The sequence below is a fragment of the Pholis gunnellus genome, assembly GCF_910591455.1.
Source record: "Pholis gunnellus genome assembly, chromosome: 4".
In the NCBI taxonomy this organism is placed as follows: Eukaryota; Metazoa; Chordata; class Actinopteri; order Perciformes; family Pholidae; genus Pholis; species Pholis gunnellus.
This window is the reverse complement of record NC_136530.1, coordinates 14,021,512-14,034,374: the sequence shown is the minus strand read 5'-3', so window position 1 is coordinate 14,034,374 and position 12,863 is coordinate 14,021,512. Positions and strand designations below refer to the sequence as shown.

General features: G+C 39.4%; 1 protein-coding gene across 1 annotated transcript in view; it reads left to right on the top strand.

Moving 5' to 3' along the window:
- The first annotated feature begins 1,079 nt into the window (after window positions 1-1,079).
- Window positions 1,080-12,863, top strand: part of LOC306695031 (3',5'-cyclic-AMP phosphodiesterase 4C-like) — a 70,732-nt gene continuing 58,948 nt past the window's right edge. The window contains exon 1 of the mRNA XM_079158137.1: window positions 1,080-1,208. Within this exon, the coding sequence (XP_079014263.1) occupies window positions 1,183-1,208 (26 nt within the window). The 5' untranslated portion in view covers window positions 1,080-1,182. The remainder of the gene's footprint in view (window positions 1,209-12,863) is intronic.

Sequence of the window (12,863 nt, the reverse complement as noted above, 5' to 3'; positions counted from 1 at the left end):
TGTTATGTTTTGTTATACTTGATGGAAATTCTTGAGCACATTTAGATATAAAAAATATTTGTTTAGATTACCAAAATTGTTTTTTAAATTGATCCAACCATTTGGCAGTAAATAAGCAGCCCACCAGTGGGTCCTCCGCCAGTGGTTGAGAAAAGCTGTCATATCTGAAATCTATTTTTATCAGGTTTAGAAAGCAACAAACTGTTTTTTGATAATAAAATGAAATCTGGACACTAGTATACTTGATTGTCAAACAGTTTGTTGTTTAGTTGATGTACTCTGGACTGTATTGATCCTATAAGTGGATTATTGTGGTGAAGAAAATGTACATTGAATTGACTCTCCCAGAGCAGAAAGCAAAGAGAAGCAGCAAATAGGAAACTAGAACTCTGTATTATTTATAACTTGAAAGATAAGTCAATTACCAAAATGTTTGTCCTTCAATTTTATATCACTGATTGATCAATGTTTCACCACAAAGTATTGCTCTACCAGAAGAAGTACAATACAAACGGGTTGCAGATGAAATACTGTGTGTACATGTTTGTGTGATTTGCTGATACTGACGATTGTCAGTTTAACCGTTAAGAGAAACGGATTGAAAGAGCAGGATAACAAAAACTGACAGATAAAGATAGCGAGCAATAGATCGGACTATAAAAGGAAAGATAACATGAGAGTGAAGGGGAGAGAGAGAGAGAGAGAGAGAGAGAGAGAGAGAGAGCAGAGGGGGGGGAGAGAGAGAGTCGGTATTGACTGAGAGGCTGAGAGTGGTTTCAGCACTCCGGCTCGTGGACAGCAGCGCAGCACCATGCCGCGCGCAGCTCTCTGTCCTTTAACGGTGTGAAGCGCAGGGTCCCCCCCCCCCACACACACACACCCCCACACCCCCTCAAACTCGCGGACAGCCCGTTTCTCTTCGCCTTTCATCATTCTCCGAACTCCATTCAAAGACTCGTTTTTTTTTAAAAAACAAGGAAAACAAACTAAAGTAGAAAAATGGAGTGTAACGTTACCACGCTGAGCAGAGAGGGAGCAGGGCTCGCCAAGCCGCCCAAACATCTGTGGCGGCAACCCAGGACTCACATACGGATCAAACAGCGCTTCAACTCGGACAACGAGCGCTACCTGTGTCGCAACCGGACCCTGGAGAAGCTGCGACCCGGGCTGAGGAAACCCCGCATGTCCTGGCCCTCCCCTCAGAAACGGTAACCAATTTCCCCTCTGAAGAGTCTGCTTGTCCCATTTTAAATCGGCTTAATTGTTCACTTTAAGTCCGCTTTCTGGAGAGACGTATATAACTTTAGGCCTTACATAGATATATGGAGAAGAAGTCCCAAAACTTCGAACGGACTAACGTTAACGGATCAACTGGAGCAATGAGTGATGGCTGACATTTGTAACTCCGTAACGTCTCAATTTGCTGAATTAACGTTATTTAACGTTAGTGACGCTCACTGCTCCCATTTTATTTTTATATCGTGACATATTGATTCTGCAGGAAGGCTGCATTAATTTGATCATTTAGATTAAAACCTAACGTTAAACCAAGGTTATGTTAAAGTCTCATAAGAATTACAAATATATAGCTATTTCATAAGTCTGCTTGATAACCCACAGAAGCAAATAAGATGTTTTTCTCATTTGGAATTTGTAGTTAATTTGAACTAATCCCCACATAGAAAACTGTATAAATTACCACCAAACATTTCCAATCTACTTTACCTCCATGTACCCTGTTGAGTTGACACATATGCCTATAGTGCTGTGATTAATGTTATTGGTAGTCATAGTTGCAAGATGGAGCCTGGGTCATCAGTCTCTGCTGTTGTGATGCAGAAAGCCTCTGCCTCCTCTGTGTAGCTCTCCACCAAAACCTTGTATTAACCCTGCTGACACAAACAGATGATGAATGTCAGGGGGTTGGCGAAGCTCTGATTGTTAAAATAGCTGCTAGGCTGTAAGGCAGTCATGAAATAATCAGGTTTCTGAACGCTTCGCAAAAGTAATTTCTAGAAGATATTAAATCAATAAATCGATTTTTTTTTCTGTTGACTCTGGAAACACAACAAATTAGATCATTAGAGTTTATCACTTTCAGTATTGATTTAAATCGTTGATGGTCAGGAATCTTTTTTTTCTCAACCAGTGTCTTATCATGTCAACCTTCATGTTATTGTTAATATTTTCCTTAAATGTTAAAGTAGCTTCCAAGTCAAAGAACAAACCTGTTGACATCATCGGGCTATATTCTGTATCTGTCTGCGCTTCTGCATATCACGTTATGTTGAATGTCTTAATGAAATCAATATTATTATATAACTGAACTAATGCATCCACCAGTCATTTATAGATGCATTTTCTTTAAATCTTTTTTTTTTTGATCTTCTATGCATTACCCAATTTGGTGGCTGATGAAACTTTAGGATGTTTACTACAATTTGTAACAGAGATCAATGTTTATGCATATTGCATGTTTCCATTGATGGACCTGTAAAAGTATCTGTGATATTGAAGAAACACTGATTTCCAGTGACGTCTTGGAGCGTCTCCTCAGTCAGTTCGCTCACGCTCCAATTAGCCCTTTCAGCGGTCATTGTGGTGGCTATTGACGAAATTGTTGAGGAATGAATTGCCCCCAATAACCTGTGTCATTGGGGATGAAATTATGAAAGCACCGGTTATTGCAAAGTTCAGAAAGCACGCAATAAAATAATATTAGTTCCCTTGATTAATTGAATTAATCAGATAAAAAAATAAAGAAGGCCGTACCAAGGTTGTGAAGTCATGGCTCTGTCAGGTGTTTTTAGATTAAAAGCCCATGAAATAACACATCGTGACTGAGTGAGTCTCTCCTGCAGAGGGACTCCATGCACTTTTAAGGGATGATGGAGATGTGAGTGATGGTAACGCTGACGTTAAACTGCTCTGTAAACTTCATCAGTTGGGCTGTCGGAGGGCTCAGACTCACTCTGCTTCACTCAAGCACTGGAAAGGAAGAGATTGATTGCTGGTGTTTGTGCCTCGCGTTGCTTTTGTATTATTTTACAGTTATTAATTTGACAAAACGGCCTTGCTTTTGGGATTGAGGATTTCGAAAAACAGAAAAGAGAAAGAAATAGAGAAAACGATACAATGAATATTTTATTACAGTGGCATAAGTCTTGGAGATTTATTGCCATGGTAGTTTGAAATTGGATTTTTCCAAGATTTTAAGGAAACACAGCCTAGCCTCACATTGCATCATCATGTTTATGTGTTCAACAGTACAGTGTGTTGGTGGCAAACACTGACCCTCCACATTTGGACAGTGTCTGTGTTTCCTACAAGATTGGCTGAGTTGAACTGGCATGACAACTGTCGATAGTTCAGCGTCCAGACACACTTTACTGTTAACAAGCAATGCGGCAGCTCGTCTTACCTGAGAAGCCTTTCACACATTTTCACTTTAAGCTTTCTTGTACCGATTGTGAAAGTAAGAGGTTTTTTTTGTCTTGACACAGGTCAATATTCTACAATATGATTTATATCACATTTGTTTTGTACAGGCGGCAATCTCCGGTTCTAAAAAGTGAAGCCAATGCGGAAGAATTCCGATTGTATGGAAGTCTAAAAATGACCCTCCTACTCACTTGATTTATTACCTCACTAAACATTATAAACACAAGTTTATGGTTGCTAGTTTTACGTTATATTCAATACAGCATGAAGTCCATTTTGTAAGTTTTGGTCCCATCTAGATGAAATAGTTATACCTTGTGCCGTACGGCATCCCTATGCCACTCCTCCGCAGTCCACATGGTCACTTTCATTCACTGGTTGCAAAAAACAAAGATGGCGACGGCCAAAATGCAGAACTCAAGGCTTCAAAACTGCAGTCCACAAACCAATGGGTGACGTCACGACTACTACGTCCACTTCATGTATACAGTCTGTGGTCTTGTACAGCATTTGGTTTGTGTATGGTACTTATTAAGATGGACCTGGAAGTGGATGGATATGTGTAGACTTGACAGCACTTATCTTAGGCTAACATGGACATTTCTCTTTCATCTCCTCTTGTACATATTAAAATAGACAGTAAACACCTCTTCTGGCTTGTCTATTTTGATATAATCTGTCAGATTTATCTGATCTTCCTGCTTGGATCTGTAAGTGGCTGTTTATTTCCATTAAGATGGTTTCTACAAGTGTGTTTTGATATTCAAACTGTGTTTACCTTCTTCCTCTGCTTACTACCTGGGCAGATCTTGGCCGTACAGCTTTGTTCACACAGCTTTGTTCACACAGAGAGTTTTTATGTTGTTGATGCAGCGTCTGTACTTGGCATTCAAGCTTCTCTGGAAGGGACAAAGTGCTGATGCATTAGCATTTCACGTGAGTGCAATGAGAATAGTTGGAATCAGATTAGATAGATGTTTCGATTTTGTCACACGGGATATGACACTTGCTTTTGCCTCTTGCAGTTGAGATAAATCAGATCTGTTTAAAACTGTGAATTGGAGCAGTCATTTTCACTGAAATAAATAGAAGAATATACATGCACTTACAGAGAGAGTGAGACTCTGGCAGTGAGAAGATGCAGTATGTGTGTGTTTTGTCACTGTTTTAAGATATAAAGATCCAAGTTAGCTGTGCAATAACACTGCCACGACTCTAATGGGAATATAATACAACAACAGTTCAGTTTTATTTTTAATGAAATATGGTCTAGTCACTAATTGTCAATCTTTGTTTTCTTTTTCAAATTAAGTGGTATCTTTAAGGTGCTCAGTAAACTTTGAAGTTCAGTGGACACCATGATGCAACAAGCCATGAACTATTAAGTGAGAACTGGTTTTGAGGGATAAAATCTAAACACATTTACAGACTTTGCTAGCGCAGCAGCCGCCTCGGCCTCTCTCCGCTGCATTTCTTTGTATATACTCTTGCTTAAATAAATATGGCTGCCAAATCACTGTAAAAGGTATCCTGTCTATAATATCCTTTGGGGTGCCATTTTTCGCCGTTGGAAATGAAGCTAGTTGGCAATTCAAGCAAAGACAACAAGGAAGTTCTATTTTTTTTTGTATCTGTTTTTATTTATTTTATCTACCCAATGGAACTTATATAACAGATTTAGGGAGTTCAGTTTTTGAGCAGCATCTAGTTCTATGTTAAGAAATAATTGCAGGGTTAAACAACCTGTCTTTGTATACCTCAGCAGATTTTCATAATTTTTCTGCATGTTACATGTGCACCTGGGGAATACTGACAGGGTCATAAATGTCACAGATTGAGCCGGCAAAACCGACAGGGCAGATACACACTACAAAGTAAATTGCCTCTCAGGCACTGGTGTAGGCTGAGGCTCCTCTGCTGGCTGAATCACAATTGATTATCATTAGCGATTCATTGTCTTGCTCAAATATACAACACGCTACTGGTGATGGAGTCATGTCGGCTCTTAAAGGGAATGAACTGGTGGTCTTTCAGCTACATGATGTGCTCCCAATGTTACTTCTGCAGTGTGGTCATGTAATCCAAGTGGCTGCTCTCCCAGGCCGCGAGTAGTGAGAAAGTAAAGTGTCATCTTGACCAATAGTCAACTTGAAACGGGAACGGCCTGCTTTGAAAGCCCTTCTTACGCCTGGGTGGAGAAAGAAATACACCAGTCGCTATGGAGCCCATCTGTTTTCCAGGGATAATCACATAAAGGCTTCCCCACTGGGTTATCAGAGTGGGGGGAGGGAAGGCAGCTATCGAGACAGAAAAACTGAATGTTATCTAACCAATTTCATAATAACAAAACGCACAAAAGCATGTCGTATTAGCAGTTCACCGAGGGAGGATTAATGAAAGGTAATGTGTTAGTGTTTAAGAGCTGCATGAGTTGCCCTGTAGATGTCAGTTGTAGTGTGGATGTTGCTTTTATCGAGTTGTAATACCTAATAGAGACCATTTAATGCCACTGGGACCACTGTGATGCGATTGTCCAGTGAAATTAAAGGCTGCTGATGGATTCTGCCAATTTAGTTCCCATGTGCGTATAACCCTCAGACAACTGCCATTGTGATGGTTCAGGCTTCTTTTATTTATTTTTTTGTGGAACGAGAATGGTTTCATGAAGTATATCATTTGAATATTTTAGTTTTTTGAAGTAGTTATGAAAATGTTTTTTTTTCCACTTGAATCACAATTTAAAGTCTGGGTAAAGCAAAAAAAAGATATACGAGTTTATGACACCACAGAAAAAACAATATTTTTATTAAATGATGTGCTAGTGTGACCAACCGAGAACGTGTGTAAAGTTATTCTGGAGCCCTTTCTCATCATTTGGACCTTTTATCAATTCTAACTGCAGATTTAAGCCAATATTTTTGGCAAAACGCTTAATTCAGTGCTGCCCAAGTTAGAAGCCACTGATCAAGCTGGTTTTGTTTGAAACCGCCAGTCTCATTCAAAGATTGTTGGGCATCATGCAGTATGTAGGGTATAACAAGAACAGTGCGGTAGTAATCACATTGGATGCAGAAAAGCATCCTTAAGCACTTATTCAGAACACTAAATTAATGTTACTCTGGTGATATTTGTATTGATTGTTTTTCACTTCTCCACAAGCTGCTGTATCTGTTAATGGCACAGAGGAGGTCTGTCCGCTGTCTGCTTCACCTTTAGCTCTGGTTATAGAACACCTAGCTGTAGGAGCAAGTGATCAGGTAACACGCATTCAAACACATGTCAGAAGAAACATATCAATGTACGCAGATGACTTGCTTTTATTTATGGATGATCCATCCAGATCTATACCAGCTGTGATCAAGATTATTGATGTATTTTGTGTGTTTGATGTGTTGCTAGCTTTACCACAAAGAGCCGCAGGATGCATGTTTCTGAATATTTATCTTTTAAGATGGTTAATATTGGATTTAAATATCTTTGCATTTTCTTTCCGCCCAAGCTCACTGATTTTACTAAATTACATTTTTTTTACCCATAATTACTGAACCAGATTAGACTTTCAGAGAACATTAAATTAACCAGTGTCAGGGCAGATCACAATTATTCAAATGAGTCTTTCCTGGATTATTGTATCCAAAACAGCTCCCTGTATTCCCTTGAAGCTATTTAAATCAATTCACGGATTCATTTCTAAATTTGTATGGAAAATAAGCGCCCCAGAAAGAAATATTCCATAAGTAAGGATGGATTAGCCCAACCTAACTGTATGTATTATCCCTGGACCTCACAACTAAGGTTTGTCACACAATGGGTAAAAGAAAAGTCAGTTCTTTTTTTAGACCTTCCTTTTGTATGTTCGTGAAGTTGCAAGCTAAAATGAAGTGCCGGACACATTTACACACATGTTCTGTAAGTTATAAATAATTTACTCGGAATACAGCTTCATCAACCTCCCACCTAAACCTGTATCATGTTTCAAGTAAGCTTACCCGAACCCGAAAAAGAAAAAAAAGAAGGTGAGCAGCATTTAAATGTTACTTTAGAATTTGAATGTCAACATTATGAACAAAGTTTCAGACTATTCGGTCATGCCCTACTGATTTTTATATGTCTAATCAAATCTCTGGTTTAAAAATGAGTACAGAGGGATTTTTTGATCTAAAAATATAAAGATTGTATTGGAGCTATGATTAAGCAGTTTTCCCGTCCTGTCTACATTGCTAGAGTATATGTTTATTTTGTGCTATCACAGTTATCACACTTTACCCTGCCCTAACGGTGCTTTTGTTGAGTATCCAAGCAGTTGGGTACATACAGTATGAGAGGTCTGAAACAGAGGCGTGATTGTACAAGATGAAGCTGACTGAGTGTCCACTGGCCTGGACATTGATTTGTTATCGTTATGTTGTTTAAAAGGGGAGCTGACAAAGCAGCCTGTACCCGTCCTCCACGCTGACAATCAGAGTGGTCTATGGAGACGCTGTGGAGACCGCTTTCAAACAAATGACAGCTTGAAAACAAGCTGAAAAAACTGTTCACCATTACTTCTTTTTGGAAAGGGCTCATTGTCGTCTCAGGTAGCTTTTATAATATTCATGCTACGTCAGAATATAGAGGTTTAAGCAAAAATAAAAAAACAGAATATATATATTTAAATGATATATATCTTCTTATCCGATTAATAATTGATAAAATAATAATCAAGAGAATAATTATCAAAGTAGTCGTTAGTTGCGGCCCAAATGAAATGTAGTGGCCATTTTGTTCCTTTAAACAGACTCGTGATGCGTAGTGAATGTAATTCGTCCTCTTGAGAACAGAGCTCAGCAGAGACTTTGTTTCTCCTTCCTACTGGGTTGTTGGTTTCCTGGCATCTAAGAGTACGATAAGAAAGACACAGATGAGATGAGATCCTTAAAAAGTGGACACTGCGCCTACAATAGTTTCTGTCTTTCAGCTTTCTACTGCATTCATTCCTCATATAGTGATGAATTTTGAGGCATAGACGTCCCAAAAACATGTATTCAGTTTATCTCTGCTCAGCTGGCTTTGGCCGAGGTGGTGACTTAACTGTTATCCAAGGGCCCATTTTGAATCGGTAGATTGCATAAAGAACAGATCACTGACTGCACAGAAGCACTGGGCAGATGGATAACCGTCATCGAGAAAACTGGTATCAATCTTCTCATTTAACTTTCGAAAACAATGCCAATCAGCGTCTTTGTTAAATGTTGAACTATTTCTTTAAAAAAGCCTTATAAGTTTCCTCCATTCAATGAGAACCCTGGATCACTGCTTTCAGTTGTTGAAGCCATTGGTCAAGTAGTGAAGTAAACACCAATCAGACATTTTGTTTGGACTGGTAAACCCTCTCAACATGAGTTCATAGTTTATGTAATGTGACAAATGATGAACGTGCAGCCATTTCCGTCTCTATCATTTTCACCGAGCCTTCTATGATTTATTCATTGAGAAGAACTTTCAGCCTGACAAACATAATAAACGTGTTTGTAACATAGCTGTGAAGTAAAGGCACATTCATTTAATAAATGCCTGTTGCCTTCTTGCTCTCTGTGCATTTGCCTCTGGCTGGTAGTGTTTACTCATTTCCCAGGCAGACCAGATGCCCGCGGCAGAAACAGGTCAGGCGTTTCTTGGAAACTGCTGATGTTGCCTGCTTGAGAAACTTGTTTGTTGATTTTACTCAGGATGAGATGTTTAATGGGCTCTAAAGCCGTTATACTTTAAGGTAATACGTGTGTCACTGACACTCGTAGACCTAAAACATGGGTGTAGCTTTGATACAAACCATCAACAAATGTTAACATTGAAAATTAAATTACCTTAAAGCTATACATTGTAAATGTCATTAGAAACATCCATCCATCCATAATCCATAAACGCTTATCCCATTCTGAGGCTGGAGTCGATCCCAGCTGAAATTGGGCACCCTGAACAGCTCACCAGACGATATCGCAGGGCCTACACGACAAGACATACAAGCATACACGCTCACATTCACACTTACGGGCAATTTAGAGTCGTTAATTAGTTGCTGCATGTCTTTGCACTGTGGGAGGAAGCCGGAGAAAACCCACGCTAAGTAGAAACATGACTCGTATATTATTAACCCACAAATGCTGTGTGCAGACTTTCCCTCTTAATGATTACTTTTGAAGCAAAGAGAGGCAACTGTAGTTAATGTTGTATGGAATAATACATACTAAGGGCCCAGTCAAGCATCAGAGTGCTTGAACAATTTGCAAAAAGTGAGTCACCTGTACTCAGCCTAAAAGTTATTTTGCTGTGAATTAAATTTACAGATCAGTACCTTTTTATTTTTCTTACTACTTTTACTAATAACCGGATAAGAAGGATATCGTTAACAAATGGGTTGCGTTAGCTAATGGTTAGCAAAGTTAGCATTATCTTTTGGGCGGGTTTGAATTCATATTTGGGTAAGCTCACTGGAACATATTACAGGTTCTGGCAGGCGGGTGACAAAGTTATTAATAGCATGTGTGTAAATAAACTTTTTTTTTTAACTCAAGGCTTTAAGGCTCCTGCTTAAACGCGAGGCACATAGAGCGGAACAATAGGAGTTGCTCAGCAACGCAAAAGCAGCAACCAAAAAAAAGACAACGTACTAATTTAAAACAATAGCAAGAAGCCGCCCCAGGCTGCTACAAAGAACGCTGTCTGATCTGGGTCATAGGAATCAGTTTACATGTTCCAGACTGTATGCCAATGGATAACATAACAAATTATTTTGTTTTCGATTGCCTGTCCTGGGACTTAAGCATGGAGATTCATTCTTGACCTTAAAAACATCTTGACTCTAAGGTCAACTCTTAATATCCTTTTTTTTTTGTAACTTAAAGCACACAATTAAAATTCACCCCATCTCCAACTGACTATATAGGAAAATGGGTACTTCCAGGCCCACAGTGGAATTTTTCCCACACAGCCTGAGATAATTAATTATGAATGCCTTTAATAACAAATAAACAGGAAATGAAAAAAAATTGGTGAGACACTATCTGTAATGTCAAGAATGTCTTATCTTATTAATGTGTTATCTCTCCAGTGGCATCCCACTTACAAGAGAGAAAGTGAATTGTATCCAAATGGCGCAAGCAGGCGGTTCAGTCTTAGTCACTGTGATGACTCCATGCTCCTCCTGTCCATTTCATAACAAAAGACACATATGTTGGGTTTTAGAAATATTCCTGTTATTTCCTTTACACTGGAGCTGGTCCTTGGTGCTGTGCTGTGGCATTCGCTGCTTCTAAATCAAAAGGATGGGTCTGAGGATTATAGGGGATTAATAAGTATATTTTGGCTAATCAAACCTAACCTGTAGTTTGGAAATTAGTGAGTTTGTAGAAATGGAAAGGACTTTCTCTTGTGTAATGGACACAGGATGATTTGGGGACTCTAATCTTAACCAAGCTCATTGTTATTATTTGGAAAAAGACAATGGGTTTTTTTCCCCCCCTTTATCTGCAGTGTTGTGGGTTGTGGGGTGACGTGCCATGTATTTCTGAGTAGCAAACAATCACAACAGCAAATAGGGCTTCTGATCCATCTGGCAGCAACACAGCAATAGCTTGGTGATGGAGCACTACAAGAGATGAGTAAAGCACTTCTTGTCCATGTATATTCAATGTCCACTGATTCAGTCAAGGTACAACAGATCAGAAAAATGAACTCAGGCGCTCTTGATAAACCTTGATGAATTACCAAACAATGCTCCGTGAATAAAATAGATTGGTATCGCTGTCCTTGCAGCGACCTTACTCTTTTCAGAGGCTAAAATACAGAGTCCTGTTGTACTGCTCCTTTGAGTGGTAGGATAGAAGGAAATTACACTTTGCCCCTGTTAATGTTTTTGTCTTGTCGAACTATAGTCAGCTCTCAGATGGCACAGACCTGTGCAAAAACCCAGCAGTTCCCAAAGTCACAGCCACCACAATAACAGATTAAGCTTCCGCAGATGGCTCGCGAGCTCCGAGCATGCACGAGGATGTTTATGCTCGCAGCGCTGTTTGTTGCATTATTCTCCAAAACGCCAGAGGGCTTACAAACAAAATATACTGTGAACAACCAAAAGGACAACGAGAGTTACGGGCGAAATGGCATAAACCAACTTCCACAATGTGGAGGATTTGTAATAACCGTAAACCCATATCTTATATTCATGGTCTACTTAATTTCCTTTATACAAGCCCTGTAAAGAAAGAAGTCAAGTATTGAATGCATCATAATGAACTGAAGGTTGAATATCTTATAAACAATTTGATTTGGCTGCAAAGCATGTACTGCATTGTAGATTTGTAAGACCTCCTGTTCCTAAGACATCTAAAAACATTGGCCCTTTTGTATAATCCCTAGACATGTGACAATCAAGCTTTGATCACGCTCTCACCGCGCCTGCCAAGTTACACAAATCACACACACGACAAGCTGGCTGTGATCACGTCATTTTCTAGCACCATTAACTATGTCTACCATATATACAGTACATACATCACCAGGCATTTACATAATGACAAAAAGATGAATAATAAAACATTTGTTGGGTGGCTACAGTCAACTATACAGTCTACAGTGTACAGAGCATACAGAAAGAAGACTATACAAATGAGAGCGCAAGAAGAACATTCTGTACACTGACAGCAACATCTGGTACTGTGAGCCACATCTGCAATTTATTCAACTGCAGCTATTTTGGAGATAGTCTTCACTTCACCTGCTGATTGCTTGTTGGCAACAGCTTGCTCATCTTCACCTTTACCCCCCTTCTCTCCGCCTCACACAGAAACAATGAATCTGTAATTGCTTTAGTTTGACTCTTAATATGAGAAGCCAGGACAACAGATCCATTCCAAGAGCAAACAGGAGGCAGAAGGCATAACGGCTGTGATTCATCACATCGATGCAGATCTGATGGTGTGTTGAGTCGAGGGGGATCTCTGTGCATATTACTCTGACACAAGCAGAGAATGGGATTCATTTTCCAGTTCAAGCAGGAAGGCCTGGCCATCTTGCAGGGAAACAGTCTCCTTCAGTTACATTTTCAGACACAAAAGAGGGAAATCTGGGAAATCTCCTATACACATAGAAAAAGCCTGTGAAACTTAAGAGCATAATACAGTTTCAGATCTGACTAACTAAAAACTGTGTGGGCTTAGTTTGAAGTACAAACAGCATACCTAGCAGGCATGAAGTACAACATAAATTACTGCAGTTTGTGAACCCCTTACCAGCTAATCGGAGAAAGCTGGAGTCACCAAAGATGGCTGAGGTTGGTACAGTTGTTAGTTCTTATGATTTAGGTGACCCATCAAATCTAATTTTTCTTTTGCATTAGTAAGCTTCTTTTCCTGTTGTGTATGCTAGCAATCTTGTTGTTACGTCCG